The 15053-nt window shown below is 35.6% G+C and overlaps 1 protein-coding gene across 1 annotated transcript; it reads right to left on the reverse strand.

Moving 5' to 3' along the window:
* Window positions 1-8058: 8058 nt before the first annotated feature.
* On the reverse strand, window positions 8059-9033 carry LOC113886342. The gene has a single exon (XM_027532481.1). It carries the CDS (start codon window positions 8992-8994, stop codon window positions 8059-8061), a length of 936 nt encoding a protein of 311 aa, XP_027388282.1. The 5' UTR covers window positions 8995-9033.
* Window positions 9034-15053: the final 6020 nt, after the last annotated feature.

Below are 15053 nucleotides of genomic sequence, written 5' to 3' on the forward strand. Positions count from 1 at the left end.
GTTGCAGTTGACATGTGCCCAGTTGTCTAACTTTTTCCTTTAAGAGGGATTCTCTGTCAATCCTGAACTCATCAATTAGTGATCAAGATTTCTTCACAGGATCTTCTGGAGATTTTTTCAAAATCATATCCTCAACCAGAAGTTCTGAGGAGCATTTGAGATTTTGAGATTCTGAATCTTTTTTTTTTTTAAATTAATTAATTTTAATTGGAGGCTAATTACTTTAAAATATTGTAGTGGTTTTTACCATACATTCAGATGAATCAGCCATGGGTATACATGTGTCCCCCATCCTGAACCACCCCCCCACTTCCCTCCCCATCCCATCCCTCAGGGTCTTGCCAGTAATACTAGCCTTGAGCACCCTGTCTCATGCATCAAACCTGGACTGGTGATCTATTTCACATATGGTAATATATATGTTTCAATGCTATACTCTCAGATCATCCCAACCTCGCCTTCTTGCACAGAGTCCAAAAGTCTGTTCTTTACATCTATGTCTCTTTTGCTGTCTCGCATATAGGGTCATCTTTACTATCTTTCTAAATTCCATAAATATGTGTTATTATACTGTATTAGTGTTTTTCTTTTTTACTTACTTCACTCTGTATAATAGGCTCCAGTTTCATCCCCCTCATTAGAACCTATTCAATTGCATTCTTTTTAATAGCTGAGTAATACTCCATTGTGTATATGTACTACAGCTTTATTATCCATTAGACTGCTGATGGACATCTAGGTTGCTTCCATATCCTAGCTTATTGTAAACAGTGCTGCAATGAACATTGGGTCTCATTTGTCTCTTTCAATTCTGCTTTCCTTGGTATGTATGCCCAGCAGTGGGATTGCTGGGTTGTATGGCAGCTCTATTTCCAGTTTTCCTAAGGAATCTCCACACTGTTCTCCATAGTGGATGTACTAGTTTGCCTTCCCACCAACACTGTAAGAAGTTTCCCTCTTCTCTGCACCCTCTCCAGCATTTATTGTTTGTAGATTTTTTGATAGCAGCCATTCTGACTGGCGTGAGATGGTACATCATTGTGGTTTTGATTTACATTTCTCTGATAATGAGTGATGTTGAACATCTTTTCATGTGTTTGTTTGCCATCTGTAGATCTTCTTTAGAGAAATGTCTGTGTAGTTCTTTGTCCCATTTTTTGATTGGGTTGTTTATTTTTCTGGAATTGAGCTGAATGAGCTGCTTATATATTTTTGAAATGAATTCTTTGTCAGTTGCTTCGTTTGCTATTGTTTTCTCCCATTCTGAAGGCTGTCTTTTCACCTTGCTTATAGTTTACTTCTTTGTGCAAAAGCTTTTGAGTTTAATTAGGTCACATTTATTTTTGCTTTTATTTTCATTACTCTGGGAAGTGGGTCATAGAAGATCCTGCTGTGATTTATGTCAGAGTGTTTTGCCTAGAAGAGCTAACACCTATCTTACTCAAATTGTTCTAGAAAATTGCAGAGGAACATAAACTGCCAAGCTCATTCTATGAGGCCACCATTACCCTAATACCAATACCAGACAAAGATACTACAGGAAAAAAACAAAAACAAAAAAACTACTGGCCAATATCACTGATGAACATGATGCAAAAATCCTCAACAAAATTCAGCAAACAGAATCCCACAACATATTAAAAAGAGCATACATCATGACCAAATGGTCTTTATCCCAGGGATGCAAGGATTCTTCAATATTCACAAATCAATCAATGTGATGCACCACATTCACAAATTGAAAGATAAAAACCATATGATTATCTCAATAGATGCAGAGAAAGCCTTTGACAAAATTTAATATCCATTTATGATAAAAACTCTCCAGAAAGCAGGCATAGAGGGAACATACCTCAACATAATAAAGCAATACATGATAAACCCCAGGAAATATTATCCTCACTGGTGAAAAATTGAAACCATTTCCCCTAAAGTCAGGAAAAAGGCCAGGGTGCCCACTTTCACCACTACTATTCAACATAGTTTCGGAAGTTCTAGCTACATCAATCAGAGAAGAAAAAGAAATAAATGGAATCCAGATTGGAAAAGAAGAAGTAAAATTCTCACTGTTTGCAGATGACATGATCCTCTACATAGAAAACCCCAAAGACACCACCAGAAAATTACTAGGGCTAATCAGTGAATATAGTAAAGTTGCAGGATATAAAATCAACACACAGAAATCCCTTGCATTCCTATAAACTAACAATGAGAAAACAGAAAGAGAAATTAAGGAAACAATTCCATTCACCATTGCAATGAAAAGAATAAAATACTTAGGAGTAAATCTACCTAAAGAAACTAAAGACCTATATATAGAAAACTATAAAACACTGAAAGAAATCAAAGATGACACAAATAGATGGAGAAATATACCATGTTCATGGATCTGAAGAATCAATATAGTGAAAATGAGTATACCACCCAAAGCAATCTATAGACTCAATACATGCCCTATGAAGCTACCAATGGTATTTTTCAGAGAATTAGAACAAAGAATTTCACAATTTGTATGGAAATGCAAAAAACTTGAATATCCAAGGCAATCTTGAGAACGAAAAATGGAACAGGAGGAATCAACCTGCCTGAATTCAGGCTATACTACAAAGCTACAGTCATCAGGACAGTATGGTTCTGGCACAAAGAGAAATATAGATCAATGGAACAAATAGAAAGCCCAGAGATAAATCCACACACCTATGGACACATTATCTTTGACAAAGGAGGCAAGAATATACAATGGAGAAAAGACAATCTCTTTAACAAGTGGTGCTGCAAAAACTGGTCAAACACTAATAAAATAATGAAAATCAAACACTTTCTAACACCATACACAAAAATAAACTCAAAATGGATTAAAGATATAAATGTAAGATGAGAAACTATAAAACTCCTAGAGATTCTGCATCTTTACAGGCTCCTAGCCAGAGCTACCAGTTCCCAGTTCACTCTGTGAATAAAAGGTTTTAGAGGATAAGCAACATTCTGATAAATTATCTTAATGTTAATGTGGCAACAGATTTTAAAATGATGAACAAATCATTTATCTTGTACAAAACTATATTTAGTCCATTTTATGTGTAAATACATAATATACATATTAATTCAAAGTAAAATCTATATGTTATTGGATTTAAAGTTAGGGGTACGAATTCAGAATATTGACTTAATTTTTTTTATATTTTAGGGGCTTACTATTAATGATTCTAGTTTCTAAATTGCATATATAAACTGTTTTAATAGACACTTATGTTTCATGCTTCTTCTATTCTTATATATTAGATTTTCAATTTTTATTCTAAAATAGGAAATTTGGAAGTATACATAAAATGATTGATTCAAGATAAATTGCACATTCAAGTTGAGAGATCTTATAGTTAAATATAAGAGGATTCAGTTATTTATTTATTTATTTATTTTCTGGATAGGCATACTTTTTTTTTAATTTAATTTAATTTTATTTTATAACTTTACAATATTGTATTGGTTTTGCCATATATCAGAATGAATCTGCCACAGGTATACATGTGTTCCCCATCCTGAACCCTCCTCCCTCCTCCCTCTCCATATCAGTCCTCTGGGTCATCCCAGTGCACCAGCCCCAAGCATCCAGTATCGTGCATCGAACCTGGACTGGTGACTCATTTCATATCATATATGATATTATACATGTTTCAATGCCATGCTCCCAAATCATCCCACCCTCTCCCTCTTCCACAGAGTCCAAAAGACTGTTCTATACATCAGTGTCTCTTTTGCTGTCTCGTATAAGGGGTTATTGTTACCATCTTTCTAAATTCCATATATATGCATTAGTATACTGTATTGGTGTTTTTCTTTCTGGCTTACTTCACTCTGTATAATAGGCTCCAGTTTCATCCACCTCATTAGAACTGATTCAAATGTTTTCTTTTTAATGGCTGAGTAATACTCCATTGTGGATATGTACCACAGCTTTCTTAGCCATTCATCTGCCGATGGACATCTAGGTTGCTTCCATGTCCTGGCTATTATAAACAGTGCTGTGATGAACATTGGGGTACACATGTCTCTTTCAATTCTGGTTTCTTCAGTGTGTATGCCCAGCAGTGGGATTGCTGGATCATAAGACAGTTCTATTTCCAGTTTTTTAAGGAATCTCCACACTGTTCTCCATAGTGGCTGTACTAGTTTGCATTCCCACCAACAGTGTAAGAGAGTTCCCTTTTCTCCACACCCTCTCCAGCATTTATTGCTTGTAGACTTTTGGATCGCAGCCATTCTGACTGGCATGAAATGGTACCTCATAGTGGTTTTGATTTGCATTTCTCTGATTGAGCATCTTTTCATGTGTTTGTTAGCCATCTGTATGTCTTCTTTGGAGAAATGTCTATTTAGTTCTTTGGCCCATTTTTTGATTGGGTCATTTATTTTTCTGGAGTTGAGCTGTAGGAGTTGCTTGTATATTTTTGAGATTAGTTGTTTGTCTGTTGCTTCATTTGCTATTATTTTCTCCCATTATGAAGGCTGTCTTTTCACCTTGCTAATAGTTTCCTTTGTTGTGCAGAAGTTTTAAGTTTAATTAGGTCCCATTTGTTTATTTTTGCTTTTATTTCCAATATTCTGGGAGGTGGGTCATAGAGGATCCGGCTGTGATGTATGTCAGAGAGTGTTTTGCCTATGTTCTCCTCTAGGAGTTTTATAGTTTCTGGTCTTACATTTAGATCTTTATTCCATTTTGAGTTTATTTTTGTGTATGGTGTTAGAAAGTGTTCTAGTTTCATTCTTTTACAAGTGGTTGACCAATTTTCCCAGCACCACACGTTAAAGAGATTGTCTTTTCTCCATTGTAAATTCTTGCCTCCTTTGTGACAGATAAGGTGTCCATAGGTGCGTGGATTTATCTCTGGGCTTTCTATTTTGTTCCATGGATCTATATTTCTGTCTTTGTGCCAGTACCATACTGTCTTGATGACTGTGGCTTTGTAGTAGAGCCTGAAGTCAGACAGGTTGATTCCTCCATTACCATTCTTCTTTCTCAAGATTGCTTTGGCTATTCGAGGTTTTTTGTATTTCCACACAAATTGTGAAATTATTTGTTCTAGCTCTGTGAAGAATACCCTTGGTAGCTTGATAGGGATTGCATTGAATCTATAAATTGCTTTGGGTAGTATACTCATTTTCACTATATTGATTCTTCTAATCCATGAACATGGTATATTTCTCCATCTATTAGTGTCCTCTTTGATTTCTTTCACCAGGGTTTTATAGTTTTCTATATATAGGTCTTTAGTTTCTTTAGGTAGATATATTCCTAAGTATTTTATTCTTTTCGTTGCAATGGTGAATGGAATTGTTTCCTTAATTTCTCTTTCTATTTTCTCATTATCAGTGTATAGGAATGCAAGTAATTTCTGTGTGTTGATTTTATATCCTGCAACTTTACTATATTCATTGATTAGTTCTAGTAATTTTCTGGTGGAGTCTTTAGGGTTTTCTATGTAGAGGATTTTAAAGTTTATACTTGTGTTACATTGAAAGTGAAAGTCACTCAGTTGTGTCTGACTCTTTGTGACCCTATGAACTATAGAGTCCATGGAATTCTCCAGGCCAGAATACTGGAGTGGGTAGCCTTTCCCTTCTGCTTGGGATCTTTCCAACCCAGGCATCAAACCGAGGTCTCCCGCGAGGCAGGTAGATTCCTACCTGCTGAGCCACAAGTGAAGCTAGTCCTTCTGAATTTTAGATACTCATTTAAACTCATTAAAATATCAGGGGAGTTTTTTTTTTAATTGTCCTTAATATCAATACCGATGGTGAACACTATACCAATTAAGTCAAAATTTTAGCATGTGAGGTCATATATCAATATTTTTCAAACGCTTCTCAACTTTTAATGTGCATAGAAATAACCTAAGCATCTTGATCAAAAGCAGATTCTGATAGTAAGTCTCATGTATGGCTTGAGAGTATACATTTTAAATAAAATCTCTCAGATGTTTCCACTATTTCTCATCTATAGATCACTCTGAGAAACAAGGTGCTAGAGAATCTCTTGTTTTGAATACCTTCCACTGGAGTTCTTTCAGTTTCAAGGAAAATCCACCATACCTATGCACCAAAAATCTTTTAGCTAAAGGTTTGCTGTGGCTGCAAGATTCTGATATGTTTGGAAAAGAGTACTATGTGTCTGGAATGCCACCTTATAAGGGAACAGACTACCTTTGAAGTTGCTTTAGTGTGCCAAAAAGAAGAAGTGAGAAAGAGACTTGGAGTTTAGTAAAGGTCAGATATAGAAAGAATGTAAATAGGAAGTAAACAGAAACATTCCTATAATTATTCAGAAATTAAAAATTTGAAGAAACCCATAGAAGCCATTCTTTCAGTTCAGACATGGTATATGTGCTGATTTGGCTGATTTATATATACATATATATATATATATATTTATTTATTTATTTATATTCTGAAATATATATAGCAGACTAGGAATCATACCTAAGACAGAAGTTGTAATTGTAGCCATTTTACCTTCTTTTTATAGTACTGATGAAAATTCAGTCAAATAATATGAAAATATAATATAAATAACATGAAAATTAAGTCAAATAATATAAAATAATTGAAAATGAATGCTTGACTTTGATGAAAGAATGGATAATAAAATACATGGGTGGTAAATAAAATTATGCTTTATATATTTGTGGTATATTTGGACACTACAGGTGAATAAGGCATCACACTACCCAAAGAACGTTGATCTGTCAGTAATGAGTAAGACACTTTGAACTAAGAAGAGGGAGAAGACAACTAAATATTTAGAGTTTCATGTGAATTTATACTTACCAGATGTTAATGCCCAGAAGCTAAAAAAGACAAATATGAGGGGAGAGAAAAGATATTTCCAAGATAAAACTGTCAAAAAATAGCAATTTTTCTAACTTCCATGGCAAAAGTGCATGAACCTCATGAAAGTGATACAACTTGCATAGTTTTGGTTTATTATGAGCAGTTGTTAACATAAATTTACTGTTGTAGTTTAGTGGCAAGGTTGTGTTGGATGGACGCTCTGTGACCCTATGGACTGTAGCCCACAAGGCTCCTCTCTTCATGGGAATTCCCAAGCAAGAATACTGGAGTGGGTGGCCATTTCCCTCTCCAGGGTATCTTCCTCACCCAAGGACTGAATCCACATCCCCTGCATTGGCAGCTGTATTCTTTACCTTTGAACTGCCAGGGAAGCCCCTGTTACATAAACAGGATAGCACTAATGATTTAAAGATAGAAATGTATTGGGCTATTTTTATAAAAATTGTCAGTATTGAACATGATAATTTGAATCTCATTGATGAGTCTTATCTTAAGATTCTGTATTAACTCTGCATTTGGTCTTTTAGCTTGATCAACACAAGTTTGAAATATTTTTATTATTTTCATTAAATCAAATGAAATAAAAGTGAAAATTGCATTGGACAGGTCTAGGGGAAAGCAATACAGTCTCACAGGAAAAGTAGAAGTTTAATGTGTAGAAGGAAATTATTGGGAAGGCCTTACACTTATCCACAATTACCTGGGGGCAATAGATTACTTTGAGTAAAATCACAGTTCCTGGAGCCAGACATTCTAGCCTCTGTCTTTATTAAGTGTGGGACTATGGGGACATTTACTCAAAGTAAACAAACTTCAATTTATTCATCTTTCAAATGGAAATAGTATTAGGACTTGCCTTGAGAGATATCATAAATATTAAAGAAAGTTGTCTGATATGAAGTGCTGGGTACAGTGTTTGATATTTTATACTATCTCAATAATAATACGTTATTACATTATGATGATCATCATAGTTATTCTTGTTATTTGTGTTTTTTATGTTAACTGGAGCTTCTTTAATTCTCAAGAGTGTCTGACATTATTCTTGATATTTCTCCATACATAATCAATATAACACAAATTCCAAAGAAATGTATTGTATGGGGAAATGATCCTGAATTTCCAAAAATTTGAACAATAAAACTAAAACATTGCATATCTCAGCAAAGCAAACAGTTATTTCTGATATGACACCAATGGTGAGTCTATTCATCTATATTTTCCAAGGTTCAGAATATTCTTCAGGGCCAATTTGACATCCTTATTCCGCAAACTGTAGATCAAAGGATTCAGCATGGGCACAATGCAGGTATAAAACACAGAGGACACTTTCCCTTGGTCCATGGGGCTCACAGATGATGGCTGCAGGTACATGAATGCTGCAGATCCATAGAAAACAGCAACGGCCAAGATGTGGGAACTGCAAGTGCTGAAGGCTTTGGACCTGCCCTCAGTGGAGTGGATGTGGAAGATTTTATAGAGGATGAAGATATAGGAAATAAGAATAGTCAAGGCAGGAATCAGGACGTTGAAAGAACTGCAGACTAGAGCCAATAACTCATTGAAATAGATGCTAGAACAGGATAGCTCCATGAGTGGAAAAACATCACAGAAATAATGGTTAATCACATTGGCCTTGCAGAAATAGAGTCTCAACATAAGGCAAGTATGGAATGTCGATTGAATGATGCACAAGATATAACCTGCTGCTGTGAGCTGGAAGCACCAATAATAAGACATGATGGCATTATAAAGCAAGGGGTTACAGATGGCAACATAGCGGTCATATGCCATTTCAGCCAACATATAGCACTCTGAAATAATAAAAAGAATAAAGAAATATAGCTGAGTCATGCATTCAGGATAGGAGATGATGTTTTTCTCTGTCACAAAGTTCATCAGCATTTTGGGGGTAATGACGGTGGACTGACAGAGATCAATAAGGGATAAGTTGCTGAGGAAATAGTACATAGGTGTATGTAGGTGAGAACTGAGCCCAACCAGTGTGATCATGCCCAGATTCCCCACCACTGTGACCACATAGATTCCTAGGAAGAGGAGGAAAAGGGGCAGCTGGAGTCGTGGCTGTTCTGTGAGCCCAGTGAGGATGAACTCAGTCACTGAGGAGTGATTTCCTGGGTCCATTTTCTTCTTAGTAGGTTCTAAGTTTAAAAAACAAACAAACAAAGAAAATGAGTATATCTGTGTGTGTGTGTGTGTGTGTGTGTGAGAGAGAGAGAGAGAGAGAGAGGTTTATGCATGTGTGTATGTTTGTGTGTGTGTGAGAGAGAGGCAGAGAGTAATTCTGCAGAGATCATTCTTTATTTTTCAGCAGAGGACACACATAATCTAGGGAATTCTCCAGTATATCCTGCTACTCTAGGACAAACAATTAATTTTGTTGAACTAGAATAGAAATTATAAACATCAAGAACTTTACAATTAAGAAATTGCATAAAGTTTAAGAGAAACAACAATTTATGGATTTTTTTATAACAAGTATTTTTTTTTAAAGTCAGTCAACACGAACATTTCTAGTATTATTTCTGAGTACTCTTCCTTCCTCCAAGTTTCTATGTTTATATATTAATTTCATGCTTGTTGAATGGCATAGTATTTTTATTTCATTTATAATAAGTAATAGTTGTATATGGTATCTATAGTTAATACAGAGAGGATTCATAAGTCTGTGCAAAGTAGTTATATTAGTTGGGGTTGTCTTCTTTAGTAACTTCTCAACTGAAAATATCTGAAGTGTGATGACCAGTATCATTTCACCTGAGATCTGATGCTTTAATGTCCCAGCTTCCTTCTCCCTGGACTTTGATTCCAGAGGGCATAAATGAAACTGCTTGACAGACATCATGCTTATACTTTTTCCACCCCAGGAACCATTCTTCTTATAATTTGGATAATCTTAGGGGTGAGAGTATAATGGCCTAAATATAAGTCACATACTCCACCACTGTGACTAGGGCATTAATGTACCAAGATTGATCTGTGAAATTTGGACTTTATGATTTAAATGGTGGAGGTAAGAAAATGATTTTATTCTCCAAGTCATAAAATGCCTTTGAACACAAATGCTAGGTGTTTGATATGCCAAACTTTTTAAAGTATAATCATGCATTTTACATGTGCTAGCAATAGAATTCGGAGAAGGCAATGGCAACCCACTCCAGTGCTCTTGCCTGGGAAGTCCTATGGACAGAGGAACCTGGTGGGCTACAGTCCATGGGGTCGGGAAAAGTCGGACACGACTGAGCGACTTCACTTTCACTTTTCACTTTCATGCATTGGAGAAGGAAATGGCAACCCACTCCAGTATTCTTGCCTGGAGAATCCCAGGGATGGGAGCCTAGTGGAGTGCCATCTATGGGGTCACACAGAGTTGGACACGACTGACGTGACTTAGCAGCAGCATCAGCAATAGAATTCAAAGATGGGAGAGATGTGGATTCATAAAGTACATGCAAAATAAAATAAGTGATTTTAATATCAATTCAATACTAGTCAACAGTGTGATGTCTTTTTTAAAGACCAATGTATCTTTAGTCAAGATTTGTAAAGGAGATGAGTAGGTTCTAGAAAATAAAAATTTATATTCTTAACACTCAAGTAATATTTGGCTATTGTGTTCAGTTTGAAGTGAAATACTGTGTGTGATATAGGTAAAGCTGCACAGTTTCACAAATATCATCTAGAAATCGGTTATTTTAAGATGGCTAAAACAACTAAGGATATTTTTTTCTAGCAAGGCAAAAATTCATGTGGCACAGGAAAGTTATCTCAATGTTCATCATATGGCAGTGGGAGGTACTGAACTTATTGTATACATACAAGAGATTGAGTAAAATTAACTGCTTCAAACCATGGGAAGAAATATTTGAGTTTCACAGCAAAGACAAACATCCCTATCACCAGACACACCTGAGCTGACAGTCATAAAAGTTGGAAAAAGACTGACTAACCATTTGCATACAGATATTCTTTAAGGACAAATCTAATGGGTAGTTGGATTAGGTGTACTTCTATTATCTTCATTCTAATGGATCCTGATTATGGATCCTATTATTACCCCATTTCCTGTGTGATCTTGAGATAACATGTCTACTTTCGAACTCTCTGAAAAACAGAAACACTAAAATCTACCTCCTGTGTAAATTCACAATACTGATTCCCATGAGATGTTTAGCACAGTCCCATACCCTTGGAAAGACCCTGATACTGTCACTGTTATTTTAATTTTATTCTATTGAGTTGCTTTCCATTTTATCTTTTGTTTTAGTGTCATTTTCATTCCTAGTGTCATTTTCATTTCCCTTTCATTGGAGAAGGAAATGGCAGCCCACTCCAGTATTCTTGCCTGGAGAATACTGTGGACGGAAGACCCTGGTGGGCTGCTGTCCATAGAGTCGCACAGAGTCGGACATGAGTGAAGCGACTTAGCATGTGCCATTCCTACGATGATGGCTGGGATTTTTTTTTTTTTTTTCCTTAAGACATTTTCTTGTTCCTCCTTTCTACCTAAATATATAAAATGATACTGAAATTTGAAATTTTTACTCAATATTAACTCCTAAATATTTTCCAAGGTCTCCAAATAAAGTTTGAATACATTTCTGTAATTCGATGATTTATATCACCTAACAACAAAATCTTTTATTTTTATGTCCCACCAGGTATCACATGATTTAACTATTACACAAAATAGCATTTGGTAGAATCTCTTTTTTTTTTTTTTTTTTGCTCATTATATATCTTTATCTTCTCTCACACATTCCCAGTGTATCTGATGAAATTTATTCAATAGTTAGTGTCCTTAAGTTAAAGGCTTTAATAATGGAAACCCCAGATAATAAGACCATTTTCTATGTGCTGAGGAATACGTTTCTCATGTTTACATTTAGCACATGCTTGATTCTGCATCAGTTATTATGAGTTACTTATTGGCTTTTCTTCTATACTAGACTGTAAACTCAATACAGTGCTTGGCACAATGCCTTATATATAAGTATCAATAAATACGATTTTTTAACAAAATTATCGAAAGGATTGTAGTAATAAGTTAACATAGACTCCAACACAAGTAACGAAGCTCTCACACTGCCTGAGTGGAGGTGAGTAAACAAAGAAATACTGGCCATAACTTTCAGCAGGGACAGAGAGATGATAAGGGAACCTTTGCTCCTCATGGAGTGTGAATATTAGAGTGAGGACAGATAGAGACAGAAAAATAGCTACTTGCATCTATTAATGCACCGTGAGGGAGCTAGAATAGAAGATCTAACTTTTTAAAGTCCAGGACTGGGATTCAAATACATCCCTCTTGCTCCCCAGCACACCAGTGCTGTGTATTCTTCTTCTCTATTTCTCTGAAGGGAAAAATGGTTCTGGTGATGCTGGTGGATAGTTCTGAGTACTAACCTTGCAGGACTTCTTGTTGTTGTAGTGTCATAACCTAGAAGATACTGTTGTAATAATTTTGAGTCAATGGTCCTGACTTCTGTTGAAGTCAGTGGTCCTCTGCAAAGGTTGGTTGATATGAATGGTGATTAATACTCTGAGTACAGATGCTAAGAGTCAGATGAGGAACAGATAATGCTAATGATCTCCCATTAGGATCATATCCCACAAGTATCAACTCTTGGGATAAGTTACAATTAGCAATTCCCTTTTCTTCCTTTGACTCTCAAATGTTTAATAGTGTCATATAATTGTAATTTATTATTTTTTGTTAGACTATAGGTTGGAAGCAAGGCTGTGATAGATCTTATTAGAACTCTGGTGAACTTCATGTCAAGCTATATAAAAATTCAAAATTTTAGGAAATATTTAAGACCTGCATTAAAGGAACATTCTAAAGTGATTTCACACAAGTGATAAAGAAAAAATTGAAAAAAATCTTTGTGTGCAATAGTTGAATGATTTTTTTCTCATTGACCTATATTTAACTATATTTAGATAACATGATGTATTTATAAAACAGTAGTACTTGAAATATTTTAACACGCAGGCTGCAGGAAGGTTTCACCTGGTTACTTTCATTACCCATGAAAAGTCCCTAACAAGTAGAATAAGTTAATGACACTAATTCTATAAATAAGAGAAATATTGAGGAATAATATAGAGATCTGTCAATGTTAAAAAATTTGCTTAAAATATAGAGTAATAAAAAAAAATCACATTCTGGTTTAAGGTGGCAATCTAGGAAGATCCACAACTCTGACTGCAACAGTATAACTCATATTTTTTTTATCTTTAAACTAAATACATTGAACTATAATTTACATGGATAAAATTCTACATACTAAGAATTTTCTCAATGTCAATATAGGTGAAGTTTTTTTCCAATCTAGGTATGGGAAACCATAGTATTTTAGACCGGAGTGTTCAAGTTCCAGGTACCACTGTATCTCTAGATTTGCTGTGTTGACCCATCAGATAACAAATATACATATTATTTTTTAATGCATGTATGTTGTATGCTTGATAACCAAGAGTTTTGCTTCAAGTATTTTGGGTTTTTGACTTTATTTAATGACTTAAGAAATCAGGTGTTCGCAAGTTATCTTACCTGCACTCGGGTTTGATATAGAAGTTACTCAAGTTCATGCTTCTAAAAATTTGTATAGAAATAATTTAGGATGTCATCAGTTTTATTGCAGATTTTTTTTAAATTTTAAATTTATTTTAATTGGAGGCTAATTACTTTACAATATTGTACTTGTTCTGCCACACATCAACATGAATCCACCACTGGTTCATGTTGCTCCCCATCCTGAACCCCCCTCCCAACTCCCTCCCCGTACCATTCCTCTGGGTCATCCCAGTGCACCAGCCCCAAGGATCCTATATCAAACCTGGACTGGCGATTCGTTTCTTATATTACTATACATGTTTCCATGCCAATCTCCCAAATCATCCCACCCTCTCCCTCTCCCACAGAGCCCAAAAGACTGTTCTATATTTTTGAAGAACTCTTCAAACATAAATTTAATTGATTTTAACTGTTAGAAGTCATATGTAGATAATTGGAGAAAGTAATGAAAAAAGACAGTATGAAATATATATGGCTTCCCATAAATATTTTTTAAAAGAAAATAAGAAAATTGTCAAGGTGTTTCCAGTGTCAGGAACTATCTTATGTCCTGCATATATGGCAATGAAATACATGAATAGGGATAATCTTCATGAACATTACAGTACATTTTGGACAATAAGCACGCAAGTACACACCCGCAACAATAAATGGCATAGTAGGAGGCATACAGGTTTGAGCAATGGTACAAAGCATGAAGGAGATCTTAACTCAGATTGTAAGCTCTGGTAAGGATTTTGAAGTAAGAGAACCATATATCCATACAATATAATAAGCAAAGACTAGCTCTAAAATATCATGTTCATATTATGTCTGATCACAAAAATATTCTTCTGTCAAGTATTTTCATCAGGAAAACACTGACATCTTTATACCTGAGCTGTTGATCAGGGGATTCAGCATGGGCAAAACAATAGTATAAAACACAGAGGACATTTTTCCTTGGTCCATGGATCTCACAGGTGATGGTTTCAGGCACATGAATGCTGTAGACACATAGAAAACAGCAACATCTGAGATGTGGAAGCTGCCTGTGCTCAAGTCTTTGGATCTGCCTCCGTGGAATGAATGTGGATGCTGCTGGAACTGATGAAGATGTAGGAGCTGAAAATGATCAGGATGGAGACAAAGATGTTAAGTACAGCAAAACATAGAACCAGTAATTCATTGAGATAGGTGCTAGATCAGGAGAGCTTGAGGAGGGGAAGAAGATCATAGCAACAATGGTTGAGTGCAGTTCAACTCTGTTCTGTTGCTCAGTCATGTCTAACTCTTTGTGACCCCATGGATAGGGGCAGGCCAGTTTTCCCTGTCCAAAACCAACTCCAGCATCTTACTCAAAATCATGTCCATCGACTTGGTGATGCGATTCAAAAATCTCATACTCTGTCATTCCCTTCTTCTGAATTCAATCTTTACCAGCATCAGAGTCTTTTCCAATGAGTCACTTCTTCACATCAGGTGGCCAAAGTATTGGAATTTCAGCTTCAGCAATAGTCCTTCCAATGAATATTCAGGTCTGATTTCCTTTATGATGGACTGATTGGATCTCCTTGCAGTCCAAGGGACTCGCAAGAGTCTTCTCCAACACCACAGTTCCAAA

Source organism: Bos indicus x Bos taurus, chromosome 29 (assembly GCF_003369695.1).
Source record: "Bos indicus x Bos taurus breed Angus x Brahman F1 hybrid chromosome 29, Bos_hybrid_MaternalHap_v2.0, whole genome shotgun sequence".
Classification (NCBI taxonomy): Eukaryota; Metazoa; Chordata; class Mammalia; order Artiodactyla; family Bovidae; genus Bos; species Bos indicus x Bos taurus.